This window comes from Piliocolobus tephrosceles, chromosome 9 (genome assembly GCF_002776525.5).
Source record: "Piliocolobus tephrosceles isolate RC106 chromosome 9, ASM277652v3, whole genome shotgun sequence".
NCBI lineage: Eukaryota > Metazoa > Chordata > Mammalia > Primates > Cercopithecidae > Piliocolobus > Piliocolobus tephrosceles.
The window spans coordinates 8,970,633-8,983,225 of record NC_045442.1 but is presented as its reverse complement, the minus strand read 5'-3'; the positions used below and the strand labels follow the sequence as shown (position 1 = coordinate 8,983,225).

General features: G+C 45.4%; 1 protein-coding gene across 1 annotated transcript in view; it reads left to right on the top strand.

Annotated features, from left to right (window-relative positions):
* The first annotated feature begins 2,140 nt into the window (after positions 1–2,140).
* ABRAXAS2 (abraxas 2, BRISC complex subunit) overlaps positions 2,141–12,593 on the top strand; it is a 29,790-nt gene continuing 19,337 nt past the window's right edge. The window contains exons 1-2 of the mRNA XM_023224346.2: positions 2,141–2,251; positions 6,933–7,023. Coding sequence (XP_023080114.1) covers positions 2,153–2,251; positions 6,933–7,023 — 190 coding nt within the window. The 5' untranslated portion in view covers positions 2,141–2,152. The remainder of the gene's footprint in view (positions 2,252–6,932; positions 7,024–12,593) is intronic.

Sequence of the window (12,593 nt, the reverse complement as noted above, 5' to 3'; positions counted from 1 at the left end):
ATTCTACAGTCCCGTATTGGGCAACATTTACATGCCAGCCATTATTCCAGGTGATGGACATGCAACAGTAAATAAGCAGGAATCCCTGTCTTTGCTAGATGTGGTGTCTCACGTTTATAATCCCAACTACTGAAGAAAATAAAAGAATCCCTGTCTTCATGAAGTTCAGAACATGCTCAGAGAGGGGGAAAGACAATGGACAGGAAAGATGAATAACACAGAGATGCTGCTAGATGATAAGTGGTAAAGGGAAAAGTAAACAGGGAAGTACTACTGAGAACATGGAGTGAAGGTTGCAATCCTTGATAGTGTACCAGGGAAGGACTGTCTGAGGGGGTGGCAGCACTAAGTGAAAACCTAAAAGAGGTTGTCATTGGTTTTGTTCCCAGGGAGCAAAGTGTGACACTGAGATGAACATGGAGGAAGTTGATTAGGGAGTATTCTGAGAATCATCATCTGTTGGAGAAGAAAAAGAAGCAGGATTGGCTGAATGAAGTAGTTGGACTGAGGTACCACTACAACAGAACTTCAGCAAATCCTCCTGGCCCTCCCCTGTATTCATCTACCTCAACCAGGCATTGAATGCTGGATGCCCACAAAGGGGAGGACTGGCCTTAGGCAATGAAGCTCTCTTCAACTAGGCATACTTACAGGAGAGAGCTGACCTGCAGCAATCACTCAATCCTGCAAGGTGGACCGGAGGTCTCAGCGGCACACCAAAGCATCTAGGGCGGAAATAGTAAACCATGCAGCTGCCTGGGAGAAAAGCATCCCAGGCAAAGAAAACAGCAAGCTCAAAGGCCCTAAGGTGGAATGAGCTAGGGATGTCCAGGAAGCAGAAAGAAGACTAATGTAGCTGAAGCTCGGTAAATAAAGGGGGCAGTAGCAAGTAATGAAGTCAGACAAGTAATAGGGGCCAGGTCTTGGCAAGACTTGTGTGTTTGGCCAAGAAGCAACATGGTTTAATTTTTACATTTAAATGTCGACCATTTTGCTATGTTGAGCATAGATTTGGCAAGGAGGAGATTAAAAGCTGAAGCAGAACACCGGGTTTCTCAGCCTTGTCACCACTGATGGTAATTATTTGTTGTGGACCTGTCGTTGTGCACTGTAAGATTTTTAGCCCCTTCTCTGGCCTCTACCCACCCACCAGATGCCAGTGGCACCTGACTCCAAATTATGATATCTGATAATGTTTCCAAACATTGCCACATGCCATTTTGGGAGGCAAAACTGCCACCAGTTCAGACTCGGTGAGTAAGAGGATGCAAAATTCTGAGAGAGAGAGAGATGATGGTGCCTTGAACCACCATTTCACTTCCCTCCCACCCCATGACGCTACAGTCTCAACTCTGCAGCCAAAGCAGTCGTGTTATCTGTTATCACATTATGTCACTACTATACCAAACTGTTTATTTGCCTGAATTACCTCTGTCCTTTGATCCTTGAGCTTGGTAAATGTTGGCCTTTTTTCTTTTCTTTTTTTTTGAGACAGAGCCAGAGTGCAGTGGCACAATCTCGGCTCACTGCAATCTCTGTCTCCCAGGCTCAAGTTATCCACCTGCCTTGGCCTCCCGAAGTGCTGGGATTACAGGCGTGAGCCACCGCGCTCAGCCTAAATGTTGGCCTTTTTTTTTTTTTTTGAGATAAAGCTTTGCTCTTGTTGCCCAGTCTGGAGTGCAATGGCACGATCTGGGCTCACCGCAACCTCCGCCTCCCGGGTTCAAGCGATTCTCCTCCCTCAGCCTCCTGAGTAGCTGGGATTACAGGCATGTGCCAGCACGCCCGGCTAATTTTTGTATTTTCAATAGAGACGGGGTTTCTCCATGTTGGTCGGGCTGGTCTCGAACTCCTGACCTCAGGTGATCGACCCACCTCGGCCTCCCAAAGGGCTGGGATTACAGGCGTGAGCCACTGCGCCCAGTTTCACTTGCAAAGGGAAAGAACTGTTTGTGTAATTATCAATCGCTGAGGCGTGTCGGGAGCGACACCCCCTGCGGAGGATAAGGTACCGAGGTCCTTCCGAACAGGCGTTCCTCAGCCTTCAGGACTGGGCGGGCTCAGGGCCCTCGGCCGCTGCCCGCAGCGGACTCCACTTCCCATGATGCCAAGGGGTCGGGCCGGCCGGAAGGCCGTGTGCCCTCCGCGGGGCATGATGGGGGAGCTAGAGATTTCCATCATGGCGGCGTCCATTTCGGGCTACACCTTCAGTGCTGTGTGTTTCCACAGCGCCAACAGCAACGCGGACCACGTAGGTGCCGGGCCCCCTGCCGCAGCCGCTGGGGGCTTTCAGCCGCTGTCTCGGGCCGGCGCTCGCGGCTAAGCCGGGACCTCATGAGGCTCGCCCCCTGGGCACCAGGGCCGGCCAGAGGGGCTGGTGACCCGGGCGGCTCCCGCCCCCGGTGAGCTCTTGCCTCTGGGGGCTCTTTCCCCCCTGGGACGGGCCCCGTAGCTTCGCGCTCTCAGCCGCTGGGCCGTCCCGGCACAGCCGCCTCCCATGCAGCAAAGCTGTCCCACCTGGCCTCCTGCAGTGTCAGGAGTCGCTCGGTGGAAACCCAGCGCCTGCCCCTCCCTGAAAATCAGGCTTCTAGACTTATGAGGGGCGCACGGGGTCGGGAGGGAATCTAGAGGCCGGGCGTTTAGTCCAGAAGGCTAGGTACTCAGTCCCGCCCGCCGGTCTTACAGGTTGTCGTGGGGGTGCTACGAGTGAAACCATGGCTGTCACTATTGATACTTGTTAGGCATGGTTGTGTGTTTTCTTCGCCCTGATGCAAAATGGAGAATGTAAACAGGAGCGTTAGGTGCAGGTTCTATTTTGTATTTCCTTGAAGTTGCGTGTTTAGTTCTTTGGCCGGAGTTCTAAGACCACGGGACTAGTCACAGTGAAATAGGGAAGTGACAGGCCCACTAGTGAGTGATCGGAAATGCATAGGCTTTGGAGCCCACAAGAGGATCAGATCCTCTCTGTTTTAGTGCCTTTATTTTACAGATTGTCTTTTAACGTCATTGATCTCTGATTGGAAATGCTTTGTGAAACTAGATCACTTTTCTCTTAAAGGGCGTATATAATTTGGCCACCAAATTGGGGGATTATTTTAAGTTATGTTAACAGTGAATGATTCAAACTCATTAAACCTATATGTGGGGTTTTTGGTTGTCATTACAAAGCAAAATGGTACACTGCAGAAGGAGGAACTGCATTTGGTTTGATGTCAGCAATCTTAGCTTCTATTAATAAAAACTGATTTCAGAGAGGTGATTCCATTAGTAAATTGAATGCAATTAAATTATTGTACCTTTCATCCCTTCAGTGTTGATGGTAGAACTTAATGATAGGAATAGGAATATATACATCATGGGTTTTTTCCAGAGGCAGCTTTGAACACTATGGCCTACGGTACTACAACCAGCTATTTAATAATGTAATATAGTTCCATATGTAAAGGTTTGTGATACCCCTAGTGTCCATGGACTATTAAAAATGGGACCTTTATTTCTTGAGTGCCTAGTAATATCACAGTTTATGTATATGGCAAGATTACTGTAAGAACAAGCAGCTACCTGTTGAAAAAAATTAATTCAAGAGCTATCCCTTAATATCTACTCTGTGCAAGGCATGGTACTAGACTTCATAGAAATTTTCACCAATGCCAATAGTTTGCAACTGTGTTTTATATGACCATGCCTGTTTATAGTAACTTTCCCACAATTATAGATGTGGAGTCCTTGAAAATAATTTCAATTTTAAGGTTGAAGAACCAACAATTTACTTTTGTAGTACATACTTATTTTGTCCAGGCAAGAAATTAATTTAAAACCACTCATCTGTAGACCTGGGGCTAGCATACTTTTCTGTACAGGGCCAGATAGTAAACTTTGTAGGCTTTGTAAGCCATATGGTCTCTGTAGCAACTATTCAACTCTGCTATTATTGGGAGAAAGCAACTATAGACAGTAAAACATTTAAGTGACTGTTATTAGCTGGGTGCGGTGGCTCATGCCTGTAATCCCAGCAGTTTAGGAGGCCGAGGCGGGCAGATCACCTTAGGTCGAGAGTTCGAGACCAGCCTGACCAACATGGAGAAACCCCGTCTCTACTGAAAATACAAAAGTAGCCGGGCGTGGTGGCACATGCCTGTAATCCCAGCTACTAGGGAGGCTGAGGCAGGAAAATCGCTTGAACCTGGGAGGCAGAGGTTGTGGTGAGTCGAGATCACACCATTGCACTCCAGCCTGGACAACAGGAGCAAAACTCCGTCTCAATAATAATATTTAAATAAAATAAAAACATAGAAACCATTCTTAGCTTACAGGCCATACATTAATAAGCATTAGGCTGGAATTAGTCCCCATGCCATAGTTTGCCAACTCCTACTATAAAGTAACAGTGGCTCAGATAATCCAGACCAGTAGATGTATAAACATTCCTCTTATACTTGGCTTTAGAATGTCCTTTTAAAAAAAAAAATTACAGACAAGTCTTGCTATGTTGCCCAGGCTGATCTCAAACTCTTGGCCTCAATCAGTCTTCCCTCTTTGGTCTCTTGAAGTGTTGAGATTACAGGCGTGACCCACCGCATCTGACCTAGAATTTCTTGATGTCACTGTTGAGTTATATCGTTATTCCACAAACGGAAGACTGTTGTAGGGTTACCAGATGAAATACAGCACACTGAGTTAATCTGAATTTTAGATAAATAGCAATTTATTTATAGTATAAGTATATCCCAAAACTTACAGAAGAAATTATTTGTTATCTGAAATTAAAATTTTATTGTGTGTCTTGTATCTTTTTTGCTAAATCCAGCAACCCAATACTGTAGAACACCAGGAATCTAGCTAAGTTCTTAAGGTCTAAAGTTCTGTGTGAATATGAAATTATTTTTTCGCTTTGATTTTTTGAAAGTGGGTTTGGTTTTGTTTTGTCTTTTGCTTGTGACAAGACAGAACTGCTTTTGTGGTGAGAATTCATAACCGAAAGATTTTCATAGGGTCAAACAAGCTTATTTAGGCAGTGTTTCTCAAATTAGTAGTCATGGACACTCCTTTGGGTCGCAGTTTTTTTTTTTTTTAAAGGGAATATATATATATTTTTTTGAGACGGAGTCTTGCTCTGTCACCCAGGCTTGAGTGCAGTGGCATAATCTCAGCTCACTGCAACCTCTGTCTCCTGGGTTCAAGCAATTCTTCTGCCTCAACCGCTCTAGTAGCTGGGATTACAGGTGCGTACCACCACACCCGGCTAGTTTTTGTATTTTTAGTAGAGACAAGGTTTCTCCACGTTGGCCAGGCTGCTCTCAAACTTCTGACCTCAGGCAGTCCACCCACCTCAGCCTCCCAAAGTGCTGGGATTACAAGTGAGAGCCACCGTGCCCAGCCTACGTGTTTCTTAAGTTTGAGAAATGCTCTGTGATGATTTGGTATTTTAGGACACTCCCCCTCCTCAAATCAAATACAAAAATTAGGCTGTAAAGTGTCTGTCTGTCCCCACTCCCGTAGATTCTCACTTTAAACTGGAAATGTTTTTAAACTAGGCAACTTCATTAATTGATTTGAGGGATCAACTTAGAATAGAGGGATATATTGTACAACGGCATTGTTTCAACAAATTTATTCTACGAGTGTTAGTGAGGCACCTACTAAGTATTAGGCATTGTGCTGGGTGATGAGATAGAGCAGTGAACAAGCACAAAGTCCCTGCTCTCGTGGAGTTTACATTCTGGCAAGGGATGATAAATGTATTTATTTATAAATATGTAATATGATGGATAATGAGAAGACTAAGAAGAAAGAGAATGTAAGATAAAGGGGGCAGAGTGCCTGGCAGATGCTATTTCCATTAAGTTGGTCAGGCAAGACCTCTCTGATAGGGTGCCATTTGACTAGAGATCTGAATGAAGGAAAGGAGTAAGCCATGTGGTATCTGGGGAGAGAGATTCCAGGACAGCTTCTCAGTTCAACCCTCTGTATAGGAAAGTTACTTTAAGATTTAGAGTATGTCTCCTCCCAGCTGTGCTTGTGCAGAACATGGCAGCAAGTACACAAAGAGTAGGTAATAAGCCAAGTAATCTAGAATCAACTGTGATGGTTAATGCCCTCCAAAAGTGTAAATAAATTAACCTCTGCATTTATTAAAGAAAAAGATTCATGTGAATGATACGAAATTAATTTTCTATGCCAGCCTGTATAAAAGCATTTAGTTGTCATTGTGTTAACTTTATCTTTTTATCATCAGCGATGTTTTTCCAATAACGAAATACATTGTATGTGATTTCAAGAAAACAACTATGAAATATTTCCACTTCCTGAGTTTTTTGGCATTGGTTATGATCCTTAAGATTTAGGTGATGAGGCCGGGCACAGTGGCTCAAGCCTGTAATCCCAGCACTTTGGGAGGCCGAGATGGACGGATCACAGGGTCAGGAGATCGAGACCATCCTGGCTAACACGGTGAAACCCCGTCTCTACTAAAAAATACAAAAAACTAGCCGGGCGAGGTGGCGGGCGCCTGTAGTCCCAGCTACTTGGGAGGCTGAGGCCAGAGAGTGGCCTAAACCCAGGAGGCGGAGCTTGCAGTGAGCTGAGATCTGGCCACTGCACTCCAGCCTGGGCGACAGAGCAAGACTCCGTCTCAAAAAAAAAAAAAAAAAAAAAAAGATTTAGATGATGAAATTCACTCTTCCAAAAACTGGGAAGAGTTGAAGGGATTAAAATAATATTTTATCTTGTTATCCTTTTTTGGAACAATCCAATTAATAGATATACCTCAGATTGCTTTAGACTATTTGTTGGTTTATGGAACAGTGGTTTACATGGGAAGCTTGTTTGGATTATTGTGAAAATTATAAATTTATATGTCCTCAATTCCTCTTAATTTCAGTAAAAGTCATTTTTATTTTTAGTCTGCAACTATTTTCTTTAATTACTTTTAGGAAGGATTTTTACTGGGAGAGGTAAGACAAGAGGAAACGTTTAGCATCAGTGACTCACAAATCAGCAACACAGAATTTCTGCAAGTAATTGGTAAGTAAATTTCTCAATGACTTCAGAAATATCTTTTTTGTATGTTTACTTAATGTTTGTTTTGTTGTTTTGCCCTGAACTGATTTTATCCTAAAGAATTCAGAGTATGCTGGGTACAGTGGCTCAAGCCTGTAATCCCCAGCACTTTGGAAGGCTGAGGCAGGCGGATCACGAGGTCAGGAGATCGAGACCGTCCTGGCTAACACGGTGAAACCCCGTCTCTACTAAAAATACAAAAAAATTAGCTGGGCATGGTGGCTGGTGCCTGTAGTCCCAGCTACTTGGAAGGCTGAGGCAGGAGAATGGCGTGAACCAGGGAGGCAGAGGTTGCAGTGAGCCGAGATCGTGCCACTGTACTCCAGCCTAGGGGACAGAGCAAGACTCCGTCTCACAAAAAAAAAAAAAAAAAAAAAAATTCAAAGAGTATGTAGAAGAGAAACTAAAAGGCTGGCCATGGTGGCTCATGCCTGTAATCCCAGCACTTTGGGAGGCTGAGGCGGGTGGATCACCTGAGGTCAGGAGTTTGAGACCAGCCTGGCCAACATGGTGAAACCCTGTCTCTACTAAAAATACAAAAATTAGCCGGGCTTGGTGGCAGGTGCCTGTAGTCCCAGCTACTCAGGAGGCTAAGGCAAGAGATCGCTTGAACCCGGGAGGCGGAGGTTGCAGTGAGCCAAGATCTTGTCTCAAAATAAAAAGAAAGAAAAAAACTAAGATTATTTGCACTAATAAATGATATGAGATGTTTTTATGTCACTATAAAGTCAGAGAAAACAGAATGTCTAACTGTAAGTATGGGTCTTCTATAAAGTGTTCCTTTCCCACCAATGGGGGTGACTTTCACTGAATTGTTGTGTGACCACTTGATCGATAGTCTCTGCAAAACCACCATGAACCTCAAGTTTGCAAATTAGGCTCTCCCTATTGCCAATATCACCTCATACTATAACAAATGCATCTGTTGTGCTGGTCCTTCCTAAAGGGATCCAGCAAGGATATTTACATTTGTTTACATGGGATATTACTAAACCTATACAGCCTTCTGAGGGATAAGCCAGATACCACTTTGGAGGAGGTATCTGGGGAAGATGAAGGAGTCTTTGTAGATATAAATGAACCCACTCTCTTTGGATCAGCCTCCTTTTGGTGAATAGAGGTCATAATCCTTTCAGGTACACTTCAGGCAGATCACCAAACCGCATATCCTAATATTCTGAACAAAGCAAGGCACTTTTCATTTATTTATGCGGCAAACATTTATTGAAGAACTTTCATATGTGAGGTGTGTGCTGGGCAGTGAAGGAAATACCCAGAATCATCCCTGCCCTCTAGAGCTGCGGGGAGGATTAGACAGGCAGGAAGAAATACCAGACAGTATGAGAAGAATGCTATAAGAAAGTAATAAAGAAAATCCCCGAAGTACCCAAAGTTGAGAGGAAAACTGCTAGTGGGGAAATCAGTTAAGATGTGTGTCAGGAGGTAACTAAATGGGCAGTACATTCAGGGGAGCACAGAACAAGGTCTGCATAAAACACACAGGGAATCTGGCCTGTTCATATGACTAAAATACAGAATATGTGGAGATGAGTGGTTTGTGGTTTGAAATACTGTTGGCTAGCCGGGTGCAGTGGCTCACGCCTATAATCCCAGCACTTTGGGAGGCCGAGGCGGGCGAATCGCCCGAGGCTGGGAGTTCAATACCAACCTGACCAACATGGATAAACCCCGTCTCTACAAAAAATACAAAATTTAGCCAGGTGTGGTGGCACATGCCTGTAATCCCAGCTACTCGGGAGGCTGAGGCAGGAGAATCGCTTGAACCTGGGAGGCAGAAGTTGCGATGAGCTGAGATCGTGCCATTCTACTCCAGCCTGGGCAACAAGAGCAAAACTCTGTCTCAAAAGAAAAGAAAAGAAAAAGAAGGAAATACTGTTGGCAAATGGCAAGTTTGGTCATGTTGGTAGCAAATAATTTATTTCAAGCCTGTTCTGATAGGCTTCTAGTATGTGGGGTAGGGGACAAGGGTGTTTTATTTATTTATTTATTTTTGAGACAGAGTTTGGCTCTGTCACCCAGGCTGGAGTGCAGTGGTGTGATCTTGGCTCACTGCAACCTCAGCCTCCTGGGTTCAAGTGATTCTCCTGCCTTAGCCTCCCGAATAGCTGGGATTACAGGTGCATGCCATCACGCCTGGCTAATTTTTGTATTTTTAGTAGAGACGGGGGTTTCTCTCTGTTGGTCAGGCTGGTCTCGAACCTCTGACCTCAGGTGATCCACCCGCCTCAGCCTCCCAAAGTGCTGGGATTACAGGTGTGAGCCACTGCGTCTGGCCCCAAGGGTGTGTATTGAAGTTAGGTCAGGATTAGGGGGAATCAAGAGACTGAACTACCTACTAATGCAGGCTTGTCCAACCCACGGCCTGTAGGCTGCATGCGGCCCACGACTGCAGCCCAACACAAATTTGTAAACTTTCCTCAAACATTATGAGGTTTTTTAAAAAAATTTTTTTTTTTTTTGAGACGGAGTCTTGCTCTGTCACCCGGGCTGGAGTGCAGTGGCCGGATCTCAGCTTACCGCAAGCTCCGCCTCCTGGGTTTATGCCATTCTCCTGCCTCAGCCTTCTAAGTAGCTGGGACTACAGGCGCCCGCCACCTCGCCCGGCTAGTTTTTTGTATTTTTTAGTGGAGACGGGGTTTCACCGTGTTAGCCAGGATGGTCTCAATCTCCTGACCTTGTGATCCACCTGTCTCGGCCTCCCAAAGTGCTGGGATTACAGGCTTGAGCCACCGCGCCCGGCAAAAATTTTTTTTTAAGAGCAAGTTTTGCTCTTGTTGCCCAGGCTGGAGTGCAATGGCGCAATCTTGGCTCACTGCAACCTCCACCTCCCAGGTTCAAGCAATTCTCCTACCTCAGCCTCCTGAGTTGCTGAGATTACAGGCATGCACCACCACGCCCAGCTAATTTTTTTGTATTTTTAGTAGAGACGGGGTTTCTCCATGTTGGTTAGGGTGGTCTCGAACTCCCGACCTCAGGTGATCTGCTCGCCTCGGCCTCCCAAAGTGCTGGGATTACAGGTGTGAGCCATCCTGCCCGGCCATTGTGAGATTTTTTGCAATTTTTTTAAAGCTCATCAGCTATTGTTAGTATATTTAATGTGTGACCCAAGACAATTCTTCTTCTTCCAGTGTGGCCCAGGGAAGCCAAAAGACTGGATACTCCTGCCCTAGTGGATCAAAACTGTAAAACCCACTCACCACATTATTGACTTATTTACTAAGTAAAGGCTTGAGGCTGGGTGCAGTGGCTCATACCTGTAATCCCAACACTTTGGGAGGCCGAGGCAGGAGGATGGCTTGAGGCCAGGAGTTCAAGACCAGCCTGGGCAAGGTGGCGAGACCCTGTCTCTACTAGAAATTTTTATAATTAGCCAGGCGTAGTGTTGTGCTACTGTAGTCATAGCTACTCAGAAGCCTGAGGTGGGAGGTTTACTTGAGCCCGAAAGTTTGAGGCTGCAGTGAACAGTGATCATACCAATTCACTCCAGCCTGAGCAACAGAGCAAGATCTCATCTCAAAAAAAAAAAAAAGACTTGTGATGTGTAAGACAGTAGAGCTAGTCTTTCATCACGGATGTTTTTGTTTTGTTTTGTTGAGACAGAGTCTCGCTCTGTCACCAGGCTAGAGTGCAGTGGCACAATCTCGGCTCATTGCAACCTCCACCTCCTGGGTTTAAGCGATTCTCCTGCTTCAGCCTCCCGAGTAGCTGGAACTACAGGTGCGCGCCACCACTCCCAGCTAATTTTTGTGTTTTTAGTAGAGATGGGGTTTCACGGCCGGGCGCGGTGGCTCAAGCCTGTAATCCCAGCACTTTGGGAGGCCGAGACGGGCGGATCACGAGGTCAGGAGATCGAGACCATCCTGGCTAACACGGTGAAACCCCGTCTCTACTAAAAACTATAAAAAACTAGCCGGGCGAGGTGGCGGCGCCTGTAGTCCCAGCTACCCGGGAGGCTGAGGCAGGAGAATGGCGTGAACCCGGGAGGCGGAGCTTGCGGTGAGCTGAGATCCGGCCACAGCACTCCAGCCTGGGTGACAGAGCGAGACTCCGTCTCAAAAAAAAAAAAAAAAAAAGAGATGGGGTTTCACCATGTTGGCCAGGGTGGTCTCGCTCTCTTGACCTTGTGATCTGTCTGCCTTGGTCTCCCAAAGTGCTGGGATTACAGGCGTGAGCTACTGCACTGGCCCATCAAGGGTGTTTTTGTTTTTATTTTCATTTTGCTTAATTCTTTAAAACCCTAAAATGGCTGGGCACAGTGGCTCAGAGATTGTGCCACTACACTCTAACCTGGGCAACAGAAAAAAAAAAAATTAAAAAAGAAATGAAGCAAGAGAATCGCTTGAACGTGAGAGGCGGAGGTTGCAGTGAGACGAGATCGTGCCACTGCACTCCAGCCTGAGTGACAAAGTGAGACTCCGTCTCAACAACAACAAAAAAGAGTATCACATTTTGAACATGAAATGTCTGCATCTTGTTTTGAATATGTATGAATTGAAAAAGCTGTGCTAACTCACTTGAAGCAGAGCTGTCCCCCCTTAGTTCTAGGAGTGGCAGGGAGAAGGCAGCAACAGAAGTGTCCCTAGTTAATGAGGTGATGCAGTAACAATTATTGGAAAGAATGAAAGGAGGAAGGAGAAGAAATGTTCAACTCACCCAACAGAAAGAAAAGCAAGAACAGTGGCACCACGCAGCAGGGATTTGTAAAGAAATGTGTGCTGCGAGGCGACGTGTACATGAACAGGTGTCTACTGTGTTGTTGAGGCACAAGAAACTCTGGAAATTCCAGGTGAGGCTGCCCAGCCCCTGCCTGCTTCCAGAGGTTTACCTGTCTATTAAGGTGCCCTCCAACTTCATTTGGATCTGCAGTTTTTCATGTTTGAGATAATCACTCTGTTTTTCCATGAGTGCTTAGTATTGCAAAACATCTTAGAAAGCTTTAACTTCCTTCAAAAAATACCACACAATTTCCATAGACTGTCTTTAGCGTGCTTCGAATCCAGTTTGTAAAGTTGAAAGAAACTGCTTTGGTAACAGTGTGCATTCAGAGTTCAGAACTTACTCCAGGAATTTCATTAAATGACAGTTCTTTAAAGTAGAAGATGATTTTTTTGTATTTTTAGTAGAGACGGGTTTTCACTGTGTTAGCCAGGATGGTCTCAATCTCCTGACCTTGTGATCCGCCACCTCGGCCTCCCAAAGTTCTGGGACTACAGGCTTGAGCCACCGCACCCGGCCTGTGGTTTCCTTTTAATTGAGTTAAAATTACAGCCTAGAACTCTGAGGCTGTGGTTTTTTAAACAGCAGGTAATGAGCTGCTCTCTAGGAGAATGTGATTAATATAACTGAATGGTCAATTAGTTTCATGGTCTTATAAAGAAACCCAGACCCTAAACCCCCTGATGAGCTCGAAGAAATTGTTCAGTCTGCTTAATCACAGCAACTTTTCAGAAGCTGTTACAATCTACCCTGCAGTGATTGTTTCCCTAGGTACTGACCATCTTTGAAAGGATTAA